Source organism: Rana temporaria, chromosome 9 (genome assembly GCF_905171775.1).
Source record: "Rana temporaria chromosome 9, aRanTem1.1, whole genome shotgun sequence".
Classification (NCBI taxonomy): domain Eukaryota; kingdom Metazoa; phylum Chordata; class Amphibia; order Anura; family Ranidae; genus Rana; species Rana temporaria.
Genome location: NC_053497.1, coordinates 117,822,172 through 117,842,834, shown reverse-complemented (window position 1 = coordinate 117,842,834; position 20,663 = coordinate 117,822,172). Strand labels below are relative to the sequence as shown.

Genomic DNA, 20,663 nt, shown 5'->3' with positions numbered 1-20,663 from the left:
GCTTTCTCCTCTTCATTCATTTTCAGTGCAGCTGAGGCTACAGACAAAGTGACTGGGAATCTCTATTTTCAGTCTTTCTCTGACTCAAGGAGATATCAAGCGTCTGTTAAGACCCCTGATATCTCATCAAAGCCACCCAACAGGACTGATAAAAAAAAAGAATTGCAATAATTTGTTAACACACGGACACCGTCCAGCTAACAGGCGGGGGGGGGGGGGAAAGACGGAGGCACGTAAAAAAACTGACCATGGTGTCAGGGCTCAGCAGCCATGATGAACGTGGTCAGCTTGCGGGGGGGGGGGCAGGATCAGTGCAATACAAAAAGACCCCCCCGGGGGGAAAAAACAAAAGAAATGTATCCTCCCGGAGCTAAAGATGCCAAAATTGGGCCATGCTGCATAAAAAAGGGGTTTATTGATACAAAAATTTACACATAAATTCAGACACTTTAACACCCATCACATAATATAAAAACTTAAATAATTAGATAACGTTATCTAAATAGACACTGACCACATACGGGATGCATGCATGCAAATTACTCAGACTGGAAAAATCAGTTGGAATTTGTCCAGCCGACTACCCAGCATTTGATTGGATGATCAGTCTCTAAGCTGATCAAGTCCGAAACAGGACATATATCGGAGTAATTCAAAATAGATAAGTTAGCTATGCACTGTGGCTGACCAATGAATGATGTCGTGACCTGAATATCACAGCTCAATAACACACGGTTCAGTATGAGAGGGCTATCGTGGTATAACATTCATGAAGGTCAAGGACACTGTCCAGCCAAGTCAAGTAGAAAGCAGGTTAGCAATATAGCAGCATAAAGATCAAGTTTATCAACATGGCAATTTGATGATCAGCTGAATGCAGCAACAGTCACAAAGCAGTGTAGTTATGTGCAAAGTGCCAACATAATCAAATGAAAGGAGACACAGATGGAAACAGGACTGTAAGTCCACTCACCAGACCAGGTTATGTGTGGAGATCATCTGATGTTGCAGAGTCTTCCTCTCCTCTAATAGAAAATCAAGAGACTGCTTGCTGCCATGTGCAGTGTAATATAGCCAGGAAAGTCTTCACACCCGTCCCTGGGGATTTGAAGCTTCCGTTGGTATCACTTGTGTGGAGGGATCCAGGTACTGCACACAGATGCTCCCAATCAATGTGTCTTAGTATTAGGGCTGCAACTAACGATTATTTTCATAATCGATTGGTAATCTGATAATAGCCTTAAAAAAAAAAAATTGGGCCAATTTGTTGTTGGACAGATTACAAAACACAAATTGCAGCAAAAACTCAAATTACATGCTTCTCCATTGAAGTATATTGAACCCAAAAAAAAAAAAAAAAAAAATGGCACCGCTTTGCGTTAAGTCCTTGCCCTTTCCAAATATGCAGCAGCTGAAAAAAAAATCCTGGATGTGAACGTGTCCCATAGGAAAACATGTAAATGAACTGTAGTGTGTTTCTGCAAAAAGCAGAGGTGTGACCCCCGGCCTGAGATGTTTAGTAACATTAAAATAAAAATAAGCCAGTGATCTGTCATTACTGGCATTCTAAGATGCTTTGCGCTACATTATATAATTTCTCTCCATTTTATTTGTTTTCTGTGAAAGGATACGATATGACCCGATATGCAATTGATCAGCGTCGTACTCATGTTTTTGTTCCATTCAGTTTATTTTATTAATTATGATATAACTTTATATTTTTCAATTTCACATTTATTTCTATTTAATTTCTTATTTTTGGAATTTTCTTTTATTAACCCAATTTTAGATTTATGTTCCTTGCTAAAGAACATTGCTTTTTTTAATTAAATTGTTATGGTTAAAGTTATACTTTAACCACTTAAGCCCCGGACCAATATGCAGCCTAAAGACCCAAGGTGTTTTTACAGTTCGGGACTGCGTCGCTTTAACAGACAATTGCGCGGTCGTGCGTCGTGGCTCCCAAACAAAATTGGCGTCCTTTTTTCCCCACAAATAGAGCTTTCTTTTGGTGGTATTTGATCACATCTGCGGTTTTTCAGTTTTTGCGATAATAAATATCCCCCAAAAACATATATAAAAAAATTTTTCCCTCAGTTTAGGCCGATACGTATTCTTCGACCTATTTTTAGTAAAAAAAATCGCAATAAGCGTTTATCGATTGGTTTGCGCAAAATTTATAGCGTTTACAAAATAGGGGATAGTTTTATTGCATTTTTATTCATTTTTTTTTTTTTTTTACTACTAATGGCGGCGATCAGCAATTTTTTTCGTGACTGCGACATTATGGCGGACACTTCGGACAATTTTGACACATTTTTGGGACCATTGTCATTTTCACAGCAAAAAATGCATTTAAATTGCATTGTTTATTGTGAAAATGACAGTTGCAGTTTGGGAGTTAACCACAGGTGGCGCTGTAGGAGTTAAAGTGCACCTAGTGTGTGTTTACAACTGTAGGGGGGTGTGGCTGTAGGACTGACGTCATCGATTGCGTCTCCCCTATAAAGGGGATGACACGATCGATGCGCCGCCATAGTGAAGCACGGGGAAGCCGTGTTTACATACGGCTCTCCCCGTTCTTCAGCTCTGGGGAGCGATCACGACGGAGCGGCTATAAACAAATAGCCGCGCCGTGGTCCCGGATCGCTCCCCGAGCGAACCCGACCGCCGCATGTAGCGGGGGGGGGGGTCCCGATCGGTCCCCCCACCCGCTAATAGGCAAGGACGTACATTAACGCCCATGTGCCTGTACGTGCCATATTGTGGACGTACATTTACATGCGGAGGTCGGGAAGTGGTTAATGCCAACCTGTCACAATTTAAAGCTTGTGGTGTTTTACCGCACACACCTTAATGAATAAGATTGTGTGTGGAATTGGTGGCATCTTGCATAGCAGCACAGGGGAATTTTGAACTGATGGCTGTATGTGCTTAATACCTACTTTAAAGCACACGGGCAGCTTTTACTGGGTGGTGGTCTTGTTGGGTATGTAGGTTGTTGGGTGAACATTTCTTGTCTTGTATAACACGTGCAGAGCTTTGCCTGGTGCTCCTTTCTTGGTGTCATTAGCTTAGCAATTTTATTTTATTTTTTTCAGCTATGTCTTGGGCCATGAGGCGATGAAGCGAATGCAGAACTCCAATGTTCTTGTCTCGGGAATGGGTGGCCTCGGTGTGGAGATAGCCAAGAATGTTATCTTAGGAGGTGTGAAGTCTGTCACCATCCATGACCACGTAAATACTGAATGGAGGGACCTTTCATCTCAGGTATCCAGAGCTTTGTAAAACCTGGGCTCATTGTATATAGCTGATGGGTTTTTGTATAGTTTGTAACTGTAACTTGTCTCTGGCAGTTCTATCTCCGAGAGGGAGACATCGGTAAAAACAGAGCCGAGGTTTGTCTTCTAAGTTTGGTTGAGCTGAACCGTTATGTGTCTGTATCCGCTTCCATCAAGCCCTTGAGTGATGACTTCCTCTCCAACTTTCAGGTAAATACAACTTTAGTACAGATTGTTAATATTTCTAATGTTTGCATACTTTCCATTAAAACCATTGGGTCAGGCATACTAGCGTTTCAGGAGAGGAGAGCAATGACTTTCCTAATTTCTCAACACGTTTTGACATTTTAGTGGCATGAAACAATTGACAGCATGGATCAATGCAGTGCTATAGTAGGCTTGAGATGTTGATCCAGACACAGGTTCCTTTGTCCTCCTTGTAACCTTCTCTTCTACCCATTCCATCTTTGTAGTTGGTGATCCTCACAGATGCCACTTTGGAGGAGCAGCTACGAGTGGGTGATTTCTGCCACAGTCACAATATCAAGTTTATTGTGGCCGACACCCGGGGCCTCTTTGGGTGAGTGTAATTGATTTGTACGTGGTTTTTGCTTTCCCATAAAGATTTTTACAAAAAAAGCGTAAATGCATGTAAAGATGGCAATTTTTTTTTTTTTTTTTTTTTTAAAGAGAACTCCACAGTAGCTCCTACCTGGTGTTCTGTCTGAAATGTTATATTTCAGGCATACAGGTGAAACTCCCAAAAATTTGAATATTGTGCAAATGTTCATTTATTTCACTAATGCAACTTAAAAGCTGAAACTAATATATGAGATGGACTCATTACATGCACAGCAAGATAGTTGAAGCCGTGATTTGTCATAATTGTGATGATTATGGCTTACAGCTCATGAGAACCCCAAATCCAAAAATCTCAGAAAATTTGAAAAGTACATGCAAACAATAAAACAAGAATTGTACATAAAACCATATCTGACCTCTAAAAAAAAAAAGTATAAGCATGCATATGTACTCAGTACTTGGTTTGGGCCCCTTTTGCAGCAATTACTGCCTTAACGCAGCGTGGCATGGAAGCCATCAGCCTGTGGTACTGCTGAGGTGTTATGGAAGACCAGGATGCTTCACTTCAATAGCGGCCTTCAACCATTGTTCGGTCTCATATCTTTCTCTTGGCAATGCCCCATAGATTCTCTATGGGGTTCAGGTCAGACGAGTTTGCTGGCCAATCAAGCACAGTAATCCCACGTTCATTGAACCTGGTTTTGGTGCTTTTGGCAGTGTAGGCAGGTGCCAAGTCCTGCTGGAAAATGAAGTCTGCATTGCCATAGAGCTTGCTTGCAGAAGGAAGCATGAAGTGCTCCAAAATCTCCTGGTAGACGGCTGCATTGACCCCGGACTTAATGAAGCACAGTGGAACAACACCAGCAGATGACATGGCTCCCCAAATCAGACTGTGGAAACTTCACACTGGACTTCAAGCATCTTGCAGTGTGCGCCTCTCCATTCTTCCTCCATACTCTGGGTCCTTTGTTTCCACATGAGATGCAAAATTTGCTCTCATCAGAAAAGAGGACTTTGGACCACTGAGCAACAGACCAGGTCTGTTTTTCTTTTGGCCCGGGTAAGACGCTTTTGTGTTTTTGTTTGTTCAGGAATGGCTTGACAAGAGGAATATGACTTTTGAAGCCCATGTACAGGATCCGTCTGTGTGTGGTGGCTCTTGATGCACTGACTCCAGCCTCAGTCCACTCCTTGTGAAAGTCCACAATACTCTTTGAATGGCCTTTTCCTGACAATCCTCTCCAGGCTGCGGTCATCCCTGCTGCTTGTGCACCTTTTTCTTCCACACTTTTCCCTTCCACATACCTTTCTATTAATGTGCTTTGATACAGCACTTTGGGAACATCCAACTACTTTTTTTCAATTACTTTTTTGAGGCTTTCCCTCCTTATGGAGGGTGTCAATGATTGGTTTTCTGCACAACTGTCAGGTCAAAAGTCTCTCATGATTGCAATTCCTACTGATCCAGCCTGAGACCATTTAAAGGCTCAGGAACCCTTTGCAGGTGTTAAGGCTTAATTAGCTGATTAGAGTGGGACACTTTGAGCCTAGAATATTACACCTTCACAATATTCAAATTTTCGGAGATTGTGGATTTGGGGTTTTCATAAGCTGTAAGCCATAATCATCACAATTATGACATCACGGCTTGAACTATCTCATATATTGGTTTTGCACAATGTTCTAATTTTTCAATTTCACCTGTATGTGCACCGGACGAGAACCATATGCTGCTTTTTCCAGTGTCTTACATACTGATAGAGTAAAGCTGGGTACACACAGTTTTTCGTTTCCAGCAGGTTGCTCGAAAAATAAAACTGACAACTCTGGTCAGAGCCACGGCTTTAGTTGAAGTTGCAAGCTGCAAATATGCTCCAAATGAAAGAATTAAAGGGCAATTAAACTTGACATAATTTTATTTTTCAAAAATCTATCCAGATAAGTCTAGATATGGGTATATCATTTATTTTTATTTTTTTTAAACACTTTTACAGGCAGCTGTTTTGTGACTTTGGAAAGGAATTTGTTGTGCTGGATCCCAATGGAGAGCAACCACTGAGCGCTATGATTTCAATGATAACAAAGGTATTCAACAATGCAGTTTCTGTGTGAATTCTAATGGGACCAATTGCTCTCGGCTGATTTAGTTTACTGGTTGCTGTAGCTATGTTTTTTATGAGATCTCTCTGGGACTTTCTGACACACCCTTGGAGTCTTCACCTCTTTCCTATGCAGGCACCAGAACTGCTATTTATTTATTTATTTATATATATATATATATATATATATATATATATATATATATATATATATATATATATATATATATATATATATATATATATATATATATATATAATGTATGTTCCGTTTTTAATCTATGTTTATGCCTTCCAGGATAACGCAGGTGTTGTCACCTGCCTAGATGAGGCTCGTCACGGCTTTGAAAGTGGCGACTTTGTTACTTTCACAGAAATACAAGGCATGACAGAGTTGAACAGTTGCGAACCTGTGGAGATCAAAGTGCTGGGTAAGAACTGCATTCAAGTCTAGAAAGCCCCATTAGAACTCTGTAGCCTTTCTTGGAGCGTCTCTTCTATGCTTTTACTCTTCTGAGATGTGAGCCCCTAGCTCCTTGCATTGTTAAATCTGTACTCTAGGCACAAACTTTTCATTCCAGTATTTTCCCCATTCATTATAATGGTTGTAAATCCACTTGTGTTCACCAAATGTCATCGTAAATCCAGATATGACCATGTAAAAGCAAAAGGGACATAATCACCCAGTGAGTCCAGCCACTACAGGCTCTCTGCAAAAATTTAGAGCATGGGGGAGGATAAAAGGCCAGTCATCCTGGACCAAAAGAGCTGCAGTGACTAGTCTTCATTACAGGAATCTTCTGCACAGCAACATTTTAATGCCAACATATTACACAGATCAGTAAAAAAAAAAAAAAGACCTTAACCTGAAGGATAAGTTCACCTGTGAAAAAAATGCACATCTTTTTGCAGGTAAAAAAAGTGCTTTTTCTTTTATTAGAAGCCTTTGCACCTGCAATGCACCGATTGTGGGTGCAATGGATTGTTAACCTTCATGTTTTTTTCACCTTGATGCATCCTATGCATTAAGGTGAAAAAACATCTGCTACTTACTGCCCCACCTGAGCCTTCAAAAGTCCTGCGTCATGCTTGCTTCTTGGCTCTTCTCGGCCCGCTCATCATTGGATAAATTGATGGCAGCGCAGCCATTGGCTCATGCTACTGTCAATAAACTCCAATGATACGGGGGGCGGCTATGGATGCTGCATACAGGACTTGGGAGAGCGCTTCCCAGGGGGGTAACCAGAAGCTGGGAGGAGCCGAGACAGCCGCCGAGGGACCCCAGAAGACATAGATCGGGGCCACTCTGTTCAAAACAAGCTGCACAGTGGAGGGGAGTATAATTTGTGTGTGGGGGTGTTTTTTTTTTATTTTTATTTTTTTTTATATATAACTAACCCATACAACCCCCTTTAATATTAGGCTTTTGCTGACTCCGTGCAGCTGTTTGCCCATACCTCATACCTTATATGGGCAAGAAGTTGCTGAATGACATGGAGATTCAATGAACTACTTGGAGTGCTCATGAGCACCCCGATGGTTCATTCAGAACTACAAGCTATCAACCACATTGGCTAATGGTAGCTGTGCTTCTTCCTTACATAACTCTGTGAATGAATGACACCAGGTGGGCAGAGCCCTGCATGGCTGAGTTTTTTTTTTTTTTTTAATAAGTGACAACGGGTGCAGGGAGAAGAACCCCCACACTTCAAATGAAGTTTGTACAAAAGAAAAGCTGTGTGGTGTGCTGGCAATGGTGACTTGGATAGGAAAAGGGATCCCTGGCTATCGATGGACAAGTAGCTGCTAGTGTGTCCTCTCCCTAAGCTTGTTGGAAATCTGTCTGGTATAGGATAAAACTTTTTTATTTTTAAATGCAACTTTTTTCTTTTGTAGGACCTTACACATTCGGCATCTGTGACACAACCAGTTTCTCAGACTATGTCCGTGGGGGAATTGTCAGCCAAGTCAAAATGCCAAAAAAGATTGGCTTTGTAAGTTTTGTGCACTGAGAACCAATTCCTACATGTGGTGGCTCTCCCTTGCCTCTCCTTCATACACTGACTTTCCCATGACTGCGCTTTCATCTTGCAGAAACCCATGCGGGAGTCCATCCAGGAACCAGAGCTTCTGATCACAGACTTTGCCAAGTTTGACCGCCCGTCCCAATTGCACCTAGGCTTCCAGGCCCTTCATGCCTTCCAGAAGAAGCATGGCCGACTTCCAAAGCCTCGTAATGAGGTGAGTGTCGATTTTACAATTTATTGCTTATTTACCTTGAAGGATATCAAAGCCCCTTTCTGTCTAAGTATTTTTTTGTGGTCATTTTTAAGGCCGATGCAAATGAAGTTTTGGCTACTACCAAAGAACTTAATCAGCACTTAAATGGATCGGCAAAGCAGGAAGAGCTAAAGGAGGATCTGCTGAGAAAGTTGTCCTTCCAGGCTTTTGGAAACCTGGCTCCCATGAATGCGTTTATTGGGGGGCTTGCTGCACAGGAGGCTATGAAGGTAGTATGTGCATTTTGTGAGCACTTTTCTTTTGGTTTTCTTAAGTTTTACTAGCTTTGCTGACTGTCCTATTGTCCTCAGGCACTTTCAGGGAAGTTCATGCCGGTTATGCAGTGGTTGTACTTTGATGCCTTAGAGTGTTTGCCAGAGGAAAACGCGGATGCCATACTGACTGAGGAAAACTGCAGCCCTGTAAGTTGCTTTTATATTACAAAGATCATTAACCCTTTTCACTCTGGATTTTATCTAACTGGACATGTCTGGGTTTTACTCTATGACAGAAAAACTCTCGTTACGATGGACAGATAGCTGTGTTTGGGTCTGAGCTGCAACAGAAGCTTGGAAAACAGCGGTATTTCTTGGTGAGTTGCTCCCTTCGAATTTTTTTCAACACTTTGTCTAATCTACAAGTGATGTGTGTTGCTCTAACCCCTTCCCTCAAAAGGATGTACGCGTACATTTTTTTTTTTTTTTCTGCCGGCAATACAGTACAAAGTAAAATGCTAAAAACCTGATGGATTGCTTTTACATGCGGCAGGAGGTCTTTCCCCCATTGGCTGTGGAATTGTGTCCATAGGCAACTCATCCCCACGCTCCCTCATCATGGAATTATTTGACAGCAGTGGAAGCCAATGACTTCTGCTGCCTCAGCAAAGCCTCTTGGAGTGGGGAGAACTGCCACAGACGTACACTGTTGAAGTTGCGCTGATCATTATTTATTCGTACACTGCTCTGGATCAATTAAGGGCTTGGCTAAGTATAAGGTGGGGTTGAGGGTGCATACTGCTACCTAAACAATATATATATATATATATATATATATATATATATATATATATATATATATATATATATCAAACATGTCATACTTGCCTCCACTGTGCAGTTTGTTTTGTCCCTTGGTGGCTCCTTCTCGCATCAGATAACCCCCCCCCCCTCCCCAGGAGAAACGTGCTCCCCAAGTTTTATAGACACGAATGCAGGTCTCAGTCCTGCTGCCCGTGTCATTGGATTTGATTGACAGCAGCGGGAGCCAATGGCTGCACTGCTATCTACGGGATAGCGCGTGTCTGCCGAGGGAAATGTGTGGCTTTGGTAAGTAAAACGGAGGAGGTCAGGGCTGCGGGGCCAGTTACTACCAGAAGTTTATTCACCTTAATGCTTGGGATGCATTAAGGTGAAAAACACCTTTTTTAACCACTTTTGGCTTTTACAAGATTAATACTACAAGATTTTTTTTCTAACACCCTAGAGAATAAAATGGCGGTCATTGCAATACTTTTTGTCACACCGTATTTGCGCAGCGGTCTTACAAGCACACTTTTTTTTTTGAAAAACACTTTAAAATAAGACAACAGTAAAGTTGGCCCAATTTTTTTTATATATTGTGAAAAATGATACCTAACATGTCACGCTTCAAAATTGCGCCCGGTCGTGGAATAGCGTCAAACTTTTACCCATAAAAATCTCCATAGGCGAAGTTTAAAATTGTTTATAGGTTGCATCATTTGAGCTACAGAGGAGGTCTAGGGCTAGAATTATTGCTCTCGCTCAAACGATCGCGGTGGTACCTCCTTTGTGTGGTTTAAATACCTTTTTCATATGCAGGTGCTACTCACGTATGCGTACGCTTCTGCGTGCGAGCTAGTCGGGGCGCTTTAAAAAAAAAAAGTTTTTTTTTTTCTTAATTTTTTTTTTTTTTCCCAGTGTAAAAATAAATATCACTTTTATTCCTATTACAAGGAATGTAAACATCCTTTTGTAATAGAAAAAAGCATGACATGTCCTCTTAAATATGAGATCTGGGGTCAAAAAGATCTCAGATCTCATATTTAGACTTAAATGCAAATAAAAAATATAAAAAATTGTCATTTGAAAAAAAAACAAGAAAATATTGCTTCCGCCCTGCTATGCTATGGGGACGGGTGGGGGCCATCTTGCCCTCTCTCGCATATACAGCAAGCAGGAGAGAGGACCAGATCGCCTCCGCCGCTGCTGACGGCTCCAGTAAGCGGCGCGGGAGCCCCCTTTTCTCTTTCGTTCATAGACGGACACAGCCTTCATTGACCTTAGGGTTATGCTTCTTCCTACCAGGAAATTTAGGCAGAATTCTACAGCACTTAAGGTGTTAAAAACTTTCCTTCATGCTGCTCCTCCCAGGGGGCGTGGCTCCCCCAGGCATAACCCACACCCTGCTCTAGGAGCCTCAGTTTGTTTTCTGCCTAACGACAGGAGGTCAAGGCTATCTCTGGAGTTCCTGGACTCTGGAGTTTTTTTCTGGCGATTTTTCTCGCTTTTTTTATTATTTTGTTCCTGCATTTTTGAATCCTGCGATTCTTCTATCAACAGCCGACTGGGTGACAGGCTGGGTCCTCGACTCTTGTAGTCCCCCCATGTTCGGCCTTCGAGCGTGTGCCGGCCCTCAGCTCAGCTTTGGGACGTCCACGACAGGCCCCATTGCTCCAGGGGCGGCCGGGGAACTTTGGTTCTAGGGCACACATATGACCGGTCTCTATGGCTTTGTCACAGTGTGTCTGGCCGACAGCCATGCCGTTTACGGACGTTGGTTCTGTCTGGGATACCTCCAGCCGGGTAGTCGCAGGACAGGTAAGTAGTGGCCCCTTACTCAGGTAAGTGGTCTGGCTGGTGGTTTCCCTGGGGAGGTCGACTGAGGGTTCGCCCTGCTTTCCTCTCTCCCCTTCCTCTCCCTCCTTCCCCTGACTGGGTAGTGGCTGTGAAGGGGGGCCTCCTGGGTTTTCTTTGTTACCACCGGGGCCCGTGTGTTGTTAGGGGGACTGTGTTGTTACTCTGGGGGGTGCTGCTGTGTGCTGCTGTGTTCTATGAGGTAATTTTTACCTCAGACAGCGGCCGTCTTGGAAATCTCCTTGGTAACGCTGTGATTCTTTTCTGAGGTAACAGACAAAGCAGTCAGGGCTGCTGTGTTCTATGAGGTAATTTTTACCTCAGACAGCGGCCGTCTTGGAAATCTCCTTGGTAACGCTGTGATTCTTTTCTGAGGTAACAGACAAAGCAGTCAGTGCTGCTGTGTTCTATGAGGTAATTTTTACCTCAGACAGCGGCCGTCTTGGAAATCTCCTTGGTAACGCTGTGATTCTTTTCTGAGGTAACAAAGCAGTCAGTGCTGCTGTGTTCTATGAGGTAATTTTTACCTCAGATGGTGGCCATCTTGGAAATCTCCTTGGTAACGATGTGATTCTTCCCTGAGATGACTCGGCACAGCCTCTGGTCAGTTTTAGTGCTGTTACAGTTTTAGTGCTGTGAATCTTCCATGAGGTGAATACACATCACAGTCAGCACATCAGAGCACACCTGAGGTTTTTCAGCTCCCTCTGCAGCTGGGTGGGGTGGTGAATACCGGGGGCCCCCATGCTCTGCAATAGCAGCAAGGAGGTGACCAGTGGGGTTTTTTTGTCCTGCCTTGCAGGGTGGGTGACTCAGCGCTGACACTATGGAACTCAAGCTATGCCTGAGTTAACCCTTAATGCCCCTCCCCCTGCCACATCTGTTATGTTGGCTGTCCTGGGTTTCTTGCCAGGTTTGAAGCAGCTAGTGCCCGGATGGGGGGTAAAAAAGCGCCCCCTCCCTGAAGCCTGCTTCTGGGGATGACACAGAATCGCTGTTTTTTTTTTTCTGGTTCTGTTATGTCAGAGGCTGCGGGTTTTAACCCTTATGGATAGTGAGGATGACTCTGCTGCAGTCAGTTGCTGGCAAGAATTTGTTGGAGCTCTTGTTTCTGCGGTGCGTGAGGCTCTAAAAATTGAGGATGTGGCGGAGACACCTCCGTGTCAGTACCAGCAGACTACCACGCATCGCTGAAGTGTTTCCTTGTGTTCCTTATTTGGACTATATGTTATACAAGGAATGGGATGCACCGCAAAAAGTTTGTCAAAAAACTTTGCAACCCGTTACCCCCTTGAGGGGGGCTTTAAAAAAAAAAAAAAAAAAAAAAAGTAGGTCTCTCCTCCGCCAGTGGACCCCCCTGTGTCCAGACTGCGCAAGGCCACCACATTGCCTGTGGAAGGGGCTCCTGCATTTCAGGATCCCGCTGATAGGAGAGTGGAGGCCGTGGCCCGCTCCCTATTCACGGTGGTGGGTTCGGCGGTGAGGCCGGCTCTGGCCGGGGCCCTGGCAGGCCCCGACTAAAAGGGCGAAGCTCCTGCTGCAGGAGCTGGAAGAAGGACCTCTAAGGTGGCCTTGGTGATCACCGTTAAGGGTGAACGGTCCTTTTGGGTCTTCCCTGACTGGCATCATTGAGGATGCCACAGGTGGTAAGCGCATGCTGTTCCCACGGTTTGGGAAGGGCTAGGGACCTCGCCCTGTGCAAGGACCCTCCTTGCCTACCTCCGAGCGTTTTTTCGCTCGCCCTGTGCGGTGGGGGTAGGTCTACATGGTGCTTGAATCCCCGCTGCGGGGTAGCAGCGCACCGGATACCGCATGCCTAACAAGTCTGCGGACATACCTGCTTCCGCCTGAAGGTCTGCTCCCGCCCGTGTCTCGGGTGGGAGACTGGCTTCGCATTGCGAAGTGTTTTCCTTGGGGTACAAGATTGAGTTTCTCTCTTGTCTGCCAAACAGGTTTTTTCCCTCCGGCTTCTGGCCTCCTCCGGTTCGCCGGTTGACTCCGTCAGGGGCTGTCCAGGATCTTCTGGTCAGGGGAGTGATTGTGCCAGTTCCCTCGTTGGAACGGTCTCGGGGTTTTACTCCATTCTGTTTGTGTCCCCATGGAGGATGGGGCCCGGTCGATCCTGGGCCTCAAGTCCATCGTTTTGTTTTGTCAGGTTTTTCTGGCATCCTTGGATGTCATGAACGTGTACCTGCATATCCTCAAACCACCAGAGATTCTGTGCTTTGCGGTCGGGGGGGACCATTTTCAATGGTGTCCTTCCCATTCGGCGGGTTTTCGCCAAGGTGCTCGTACCGATACTGGCCCGGCTGTGACAGCGGGGGTTTGTTATGATGGGATGTCTGGACGACATTCTCCTACGAGCTTCTTCGAGCTCTGCATTGGTGGAGCCGTGTCTATCACGTGTCAGGCTCTCCGAGTGTTCGGCTGGTTTCTGGATTGTCCTGAAATCAGGGTTGATTCCGTCTCAGGGATACCTGAGACTGGTCCTGGATTCCTCCGGGGCGGGAGTGTTTTTCTCCTAGCGGAAAAACTTCAGACTCTGCTATCTGCTGTGCAGCAGTTGCCGACCCAGAAGCAGTCATCTCTGCGATTCTGCAGGAAGGTTCTGGGTCAGTTGGTAGCCTCTTTCGAGGCGGTTCCGTATGCCCAATTCCACGCCAGGGTACTACGGAGGGAACTGCTGTCACGATGGGACTAGCTTCCGTCATCTCTGGATTACCAGATTCAGTTGAGTCATCTGATCATGTCTCCCCTGGTATGGTGGCTGGCGTTTCCGGTGCTTCGGGCCGGAAAGTCATTTTTCTGCAGGCCACTGGACAGTGGTCACGACGGATGCCAGCCTCTCCGGTTGGGGAGGGGCGCTTGGGGCACCCAGTCAGCCCAGGGGCACTGGATTTAGGTGGAGTCCTGCCTACTGATCAACGTTCTGGAGCTCCGAGCAATCAAGCTTTGCCTTACCAGGTGGTCCCTGGATCTACAGGGCCGACCGGTCAGGATCCTGTCCGATAACACCACGTCCGTGGCGTAGGTTGATCATCAGGGAGGCACACAGAGTTCTGTTGCAGCGACGGGGGTCGCGCGCATCCTTTCGGTGGGCCGAAGGGTCCGTTCCGGCTCTATCGGCCGGGTACATTCCGGGAATACGGAATTGGCTAGCCGACTACCTAAGTCGCACTGCACTGGGCCAAGGAGAGTGGTCTCTCCACCCGCAGGTGTTTCGGGGTCTGTGCCGAAAGTGGGGCACTCCGGACGTGGACCTTCTAGCGTCCCGTCTCTATATCGGTAGGTGCCACGGTTCGTGGCCAGGTTTAAGGACCCGTGGGCGGACGCGTCAGGCGCGTTGGTGGCTCCTTGGGGTCGCTGTCGCCTACTTTACACCTTCCCTCCTCGGAAGCTTCTTCCTCGCCTGCTGCGCAGAGTAGAAGCTGTAGGGATTCTATCGGTCCTGATTGCCCCAGATTGGCCGCGTCGCTTCTGGTACGCGGACCAGGTGCGTCTGCTGGCAGACGCCCCCTAGCGTCTTCCCCTGGGAATTGATTTTCTGTTACAGGGTCCAATCTTCCACCCTGTTTCACAGCCACCGGCCTTAGCGGCGTGGCTGTTGAGAGCCAGGGGCTTAAGGACCGAGGCCTATTGGGCTTGGTGGTCTCTACCGTGCTGCCTGCACGGAGGTCTACCTCACGTAGGTTTTTTCCTCATACATGGAAGGCCTACTTCTCTGTGTGTGGGGAGATGAACTGGCACTCTCGTACATGCGTTGTGTACAGGATTCTGCTGTCTTTGCAGCAGGGAGTGGTTCAGGCTCTCGCCTTACGTACGGTTAGGAGCCAGATTTCTGCTCTGGCTGTTTTTTACTTGCAGCGACCCTTGGCATAGCACTCCTGGGTGCGTGCGTTGGGTCAGGGGGTCTGGCAGGTGGCCCCTCCGGTGCGCCCTCCATTACCCCCATGGGACTTGAATTTAGTCCTTTCAGTGCTTCGGGATGCTCCCTTTGAGGACATTCGGGAGGTTTTTTGTTTTATTGTCACAAAAGGTGATTTTATTTCTGGTAGCAATTACCTCGATCAGACGGGTGTCTGTCTGTTCTGGTGGCCTTGTCTTGCAAGGCTCCCTGCTTGGTCATCCGTAAGGATGAGGTGGTGCTGCGGCCGCAGCCGTTTTTCTCCCTAAGGTCGTTTCGGCTTTTCACTTGGATGTGGACATTGTTCTTCCATCCTTGTGTCCTCAGCCGAAGAACCCGAAGGAGGCCACTTTACATTCTTTGGATGTGGTTCGGGCCCTTCGAGTTTACTTGTCGGCGACAGCTCCGTTCCGGATGTCGGACTCGCTGTTCGTGTCTGTGTCCGGTCCCAGTAAGGGCCTGGCAGTTTCGTCGGCCACCATTTCCAGGTGGATCCGACGGATTGTGCTTCAGGCCTATGCCCTGAAGGGCGGGCGCCCCCCTTTCGGGTCATGGCGCATTCGACCAGGGCGATCGGGGCCTCTTGGGCTTTCCGACACCAAGCCTCTGTGTTACTGGTGTGTAAGGCTGTGACCTGGTCGTCGGTCCACGCTTTTTCAAAGTTTTATATGGTGGATGTGAGTGCATCTTCGGATGCCTCCATTGGCCGCAGGGTGTTACAGGCGGCAGTTTAAGGTTGGAGTTCCTCCGTTGAGTAACTCCGGTTTTTGTTTGGGGTGTAACCTGTTTTTGCTGTGTTATTTTTCCCACCCCTCGAATTTTTTTGACACTGCTTGGGGACGTCCCTAAGGTCAATGAAGGCTGTGTCCGTCTATGAACGAAAGAGAAAAAAGGATTTTTGTACTCACCGTAAAATCCATTTCTCTGAGTTCATAGACGGACACAGCACCCACCCCTCCTTTTTTTGTACTGCTTGTTACGAACTGAGGCTCCTAGAGCAGGGTGTGGGTTATGCCTGGGGGAGCCACGCCCCCTGGGAGGAGCAGCATGAAGGAAAGTTTTTAACACCTTAAGTGCTGTAGAATTCTGCCTAAATTTCCTGGTAGGAAGAAGCATAACCCTAAGGTCAATGAAGGCTGTGTCCGTCTATGAACTCAGAGAAATGGATTTTACGGTGAGTACAAAAATCCTTTTTTTCCCGCCGCCGATAAGGATGATCGCGCGGAGACCACCGTTATCGTTTACAGGACCGCTCAAAGAAAAGATGGATATCTCGGTTGTGGCAGCAGCTGCTGCCGTTACCGAGATATCCATCTTTAAAAACCGGACATGTATATACATGAGCGGGTCCTTAAGTGGTTAAAGTTATACCAAAGGCTTGTTTTAAAAAAAAAAAAAAAAAAAAAACTTTCTTGCCACCACTGTGCAGTTCATTTTGCACAAAGTGGCCCCGAACACTGTCTTTAGGGGTCCCACGGCAGCTCCTCCCCGCATCAGATGATCCTAGGAGATGCGGTCTCCCAGGGGGGGTTACCTTGCGGGTGCCCTCCCGAGTCCAGCATTCGGCGTCCATAGTTGCTGAATGCAGGACTTGGCCCCGGCGCCCATGTTGTTGGCTTTCATTGACGGCAGCGGGAGCCAATGGCTGCGCTGCTATCAATCTATCTAATCAAGAGCCGAGAACCCTGGGCAGAGAGATGGCACATCCTCGCTGTGGGGCCTTCCAGGGCTCAGGTAAGTAAAATGGGGGCGGTTGGTGACTGGCAGTTTTTTTTTTTTTTTTTTTCCCCATCTTAATGCATAGGAAGCATTAAGGTGAAACAGGAGGGTTTACAACCCCTTTAATGCAGGGAATGCATTCAAGTAAAAAATGTTTAGGCTTTAATACAAACTTTAAATGTACAATTTGTTTGCATCACTGTTCCAGTCTAGATCTTTTGAATTTGATGAGCATGTTGCAACAAAGCTGTTATGACAGGGATTGAGTATCTTCAAATATGTAGAGGTTTGTCACAATGGGTTCATTAACCATCTAAGGACCGCCTCCTGCACATATACGTTGGCAGAATGGCACGGCTGGGCACAAGCATGTATCTTTACATCCTCTTTAAGTGCCCAGCCGTGGGTTGCGGACACACCCCGGTCCGAAGCTCCGTGACCGCGGGACCCGATCTCCGCTGGAGTCCCACGATTGGTCCCCGGAGCTCAAGAACGGGGAGAGCTGTGTGTAAACACAGCTTCCCCATTCTTCACTGTGGCGCTGTCATTGATTGTCTGTTCCCTGATATAGGTAAAGGCGATCAATGACGTCACATGTCCAGCCCTGCCCCCCTACAGTTAGAAACACATATGAGGTCACACTTAACCCCTTAAGCGCCCCATAGTGGTTAACTCCCAAACTGCAATTGTCATTTTCACAGTAAACAATGCATTTTTATAGCTTTTTTTGCTGTGAAAATGACAATGGTCCCAAAAATGTGTCGAAATTGTCCGATGTATCTGCCATAATGCCGCCGTCTCGGAAAAAAATCGCTGATCGCCGGCATTAGTAGTAAAAAAAAATGTTTTAATAAAAATGCAATAAAACTATCCCCTATTTTGTAAACGCTATACATTTTTGCGCAAACCAATCGATAAACACTTATTGCGAATTTTTTATTTTTACCAAAAATATGTACAAGAATACGTATTGGCCTAAACTGAGAAAATGTTTGTCAGTTAAAGCGACGCAGTACAGAATTGCAAAAACTGGCCATTTCCTTTACTTGTGTAATGGTCCGGGTCTTAAGTGGTTACGTGATCGTTTGGTATCTCTTGCTTTTTTTTTTTATTATTCATTTTCTCTTTTTTTTTTTTGTGCAGGTTGGTGCTGGTGCCATTGGTTGTGAGCTGCTGAAAAACTTTGCTATGATTGGTTTGGGAACTAAAGAAGGTGGAGAGATCACAGTTACGGACATGGACACCATAGAAAAGTCTAATCTGAACAGACAGTTCCTTTTCAGAACGTGGGATGTTACGGTGAGTGGTGGCGCAAGGGCAGGTTTTTCCTTTCATCTCCTGGCATAGTTTTTGTTCTCATCAAATTTACAGCTTTAACCCTTTTGGTGCAGGGTAAACCTCTAAAAGTTTGCCAAAAATGGCGGAGAAACCTACAGCTTGAGTTGTGTCCCACCAATAAATGACCGAAATGTAACTGCTGTGTCCTCTCTCCTAACAGAAAATGAAATCTGAAACTGCTGCACTGGCCGTCAAACAGATGAATCCTGATTTGCATGTCACTGCTCACCAGAATAGAGTGGGACCAGACACCGAGAAAGTTTATGATGACGATTTCTTTGAAGCACTAGATGGTGTAGCTAATGCACTTGATAATGTGGATGCCAGTGAGTGATCATCATTTACAAGCTTTTTATGTCTGACATTACTATTGCAAACTGAGCCCCTTGCTGTTAAAGTACTTTTTATCAATAGGTAAAAGTTACAGTTTTTTTTTTCTTAAGGGTTTTTCGCAAGGTGTCACAGAAGTTACTGATGTCTGCTGATACCCTAATGGCAGGAACTTCAATGCACCTATAAATACTTGTTTCATTCCATTGTGCATCACATTAAAGCCATACACATCGGACTAGACACGGCAGGACTTTTTTGGCCAACTTTCACCAAAGCACGTGTTTTTTCAGCACTTTACTGACACCCTGTGGGCAACTTCTGCTATTGTCTGATCTTTTAGCATTGGTTCTGAGAATGCGTGTTTGTACTTTGGACTTTAGTCCGATGGACTTGTGTACACACGATAGGATTGGCCTCCATCGGACATTTGTTGCTGCAAAGTTTGTTAGCACAGCGGACATTTGTTCCGATGAAAAAGACAAAGTTTGTCTCATGGAGCATACACACGGTCCATCGGACATTTGTTAAAGTCCGATCGTGTGTATGGTCCTTTTACATTTAAAATGGTTGGACTCCATGTGTCAAACGCACACTTTGGAATGCAGCCTTTTTAACTGTAATGGGCTCACTATAACGAGGTGTTTAAAGTGGTTCTAAAGGCATAACGTGTGTTTTTTTTTTTTTTTTTTTTTATATATATATATATATATATATATATTTATATTTATATATATATATATATATATCTATCTTGATACATTCTGTGCGTTTAAAAAAAAAATAATAATTCTGTGTGCATCAGCCTGAGCTGACCTGAGCCCAGTCTCAAGCCATTGGCTCCTGCCAGTCATTGAGCCAATGAGGGGATCGGGGCCGCAGCTCTGTGTCTGAATGGACACATAAAACCTCGGTTTGAGTGCCCCCATAGCAAGCTGCAGGTGGAGGGAGGGGCCAGGTGCGCCAGCAAGGAACCTGAGAAAAGGAGGATCTGGGCTGTTTTGTGCAAAACCACTACACAGACCAGGTAAATATAACATGCCATTAAAGTAATATTAAATTATTTTTTCTAAAACAAGTTGAAAGTTAAATGATTTTCTTCAATGGTTAGTCGGGGAACTCTTAAAGGGTCACTAAAGGAATTTTTTTTTTTAGCTAAATGGCTTCCTTTACCTTACTGCAGTCCTGATTTCATGTCCTCATTGTTCGTTTTTGCTTTGATGTTGCTGTAAATCCTCTCTGTTTTGGACACTTCCTGGTTGCCTGTTTCCTGATCACCACAGTACTGGGAGATTTCTCACGGTGGTCACTAATCAAGGAGGTGTGATTACTGTGTGTAAAACGAAACTGGATTGGTGCTGAGGAGTTTTAGACAAAGTATCACTGCTCTCTATTGGCTGACTGCCCTCTAGTGGCTCTCTGTACATCAGAGAACCAGCAAACAACAGCAAAAACGAAACTACACTGCAGGCACATTATATGATTGTTTTTTTATCAATTTTTAATCATTTTTAAAAGGAATCAGTTAACTATTATGTCTCTATGCCCTGTAAACAGTCATTTCAGCTAAAAAAAAAATTTCCTTTAGTGACCCTTTAAAGTGGTTTTAACGGTTCAAGGTTTTTTTACCTTCATACATTCTGTGCAGCATCCACCCCAGCCCTCCCCAATACTTACCTGAGCCCCATCGTCCCCAGAGAGCCTCGGCTCTCTGGGGACTCTCCCTCCTCATTGGCTGACTAGCTATGACTAAAATCAGCCAATGAGGAGAGAGGGGTGGGACTGAACCGTGGCTCATGTGTAAATGGGCACAGAAGAGGCTCGAGCGCCCCCATAGCAAGCTGTTTGCTCTGGGGGCCGGACGGAGAAGCCAGGAGAGCCAGTGGGGGGATCGGGGCTGCTCTGTGCAAAACCACTGCACAGAGCAGTTAAGTATGAAATTTTTGTTAAAATTATTGCAGTGTTTTTTTTTTTTTTTTTTTTTTTTTTTAAAGTCCTGTCCTTAGGAGGAGAGGAACACTAGGAACTAGGTATCCCTCGCTCTCTATCAGTGTCGCACCAGATTTGGAGATTCACTGTGGACGCTTGCTCCTAAATTTGAGTGACCCTTCTAGCGTTCCTTTTTTAGTGTTCCTATAGTACACTATTCTTGATTACATATGCTGGAGCTGAGGTTTTCTCTAAGTAATGGCCACCTGTGGTGCTGCAGGGCTTTTTAGTTTGCAGGTTATTGCACTTTTTTTTTTTTTCCTTCATT

General features: G+C 45.3%; 1 protein-coding gene across 6 annotated transcripts in view; it reads left to right on the top strand.

Moving 5' to 3' along the window:
- UBA1 (ubiquitin like modifier activating enzyme 1) overlaps positions 1-20,663 on the top strand; it is a 64,523-nt gene that overhangs the window by 26,915 nt on the left and 16,945 nt on the right. For all 6 annotated transcript variants that reach the window (XM_040324254.1, XM_040324257.1, XM_040324253.1 and 3 more), the window contains exons 4-15: positions 3,102-3,270; positions 3,357-3,491; positions 3,755-3,861; positions 5,858-5,948; positions 6,261-6,393; positions 7,859-7,956; positions 8,057-8,203; positions 8,296-8,472; positions 8,554-8,664; positions 8,754-8,834; positions 17,882-18,037; positions 18,237-18,402. In XM_040324254.1, coding sequence (XP_040180188.1) covers positions 3,102-3,270; positions 3,357-3,491; positions 3,755-3,861; positions 5,858-5,948; positions 6,261-6,393; positions 7,859-7,956; positions 8,057-8,203; positions 8,296-8,472; positions 8,554-8,664; positions 8,754-8,834; positions 17,882-18,037; positions 18,237-18,402 — 1,571 coding nt within the window. The remainder of the gene's footprint in view (positions 1-3,101; positions 3,271-3,356; positions 3,492-3,754; positions 3,862-5,857; positions 5,949-6,260; positions 6,394-7,858; positions 7,957-8,056; positions 8,204-8,295; positions 8,473-8,553; positions 8,665-8,753; positions 8,835-17,881; positions 18,038-18,236; positions 18,403-20,663) is intronic.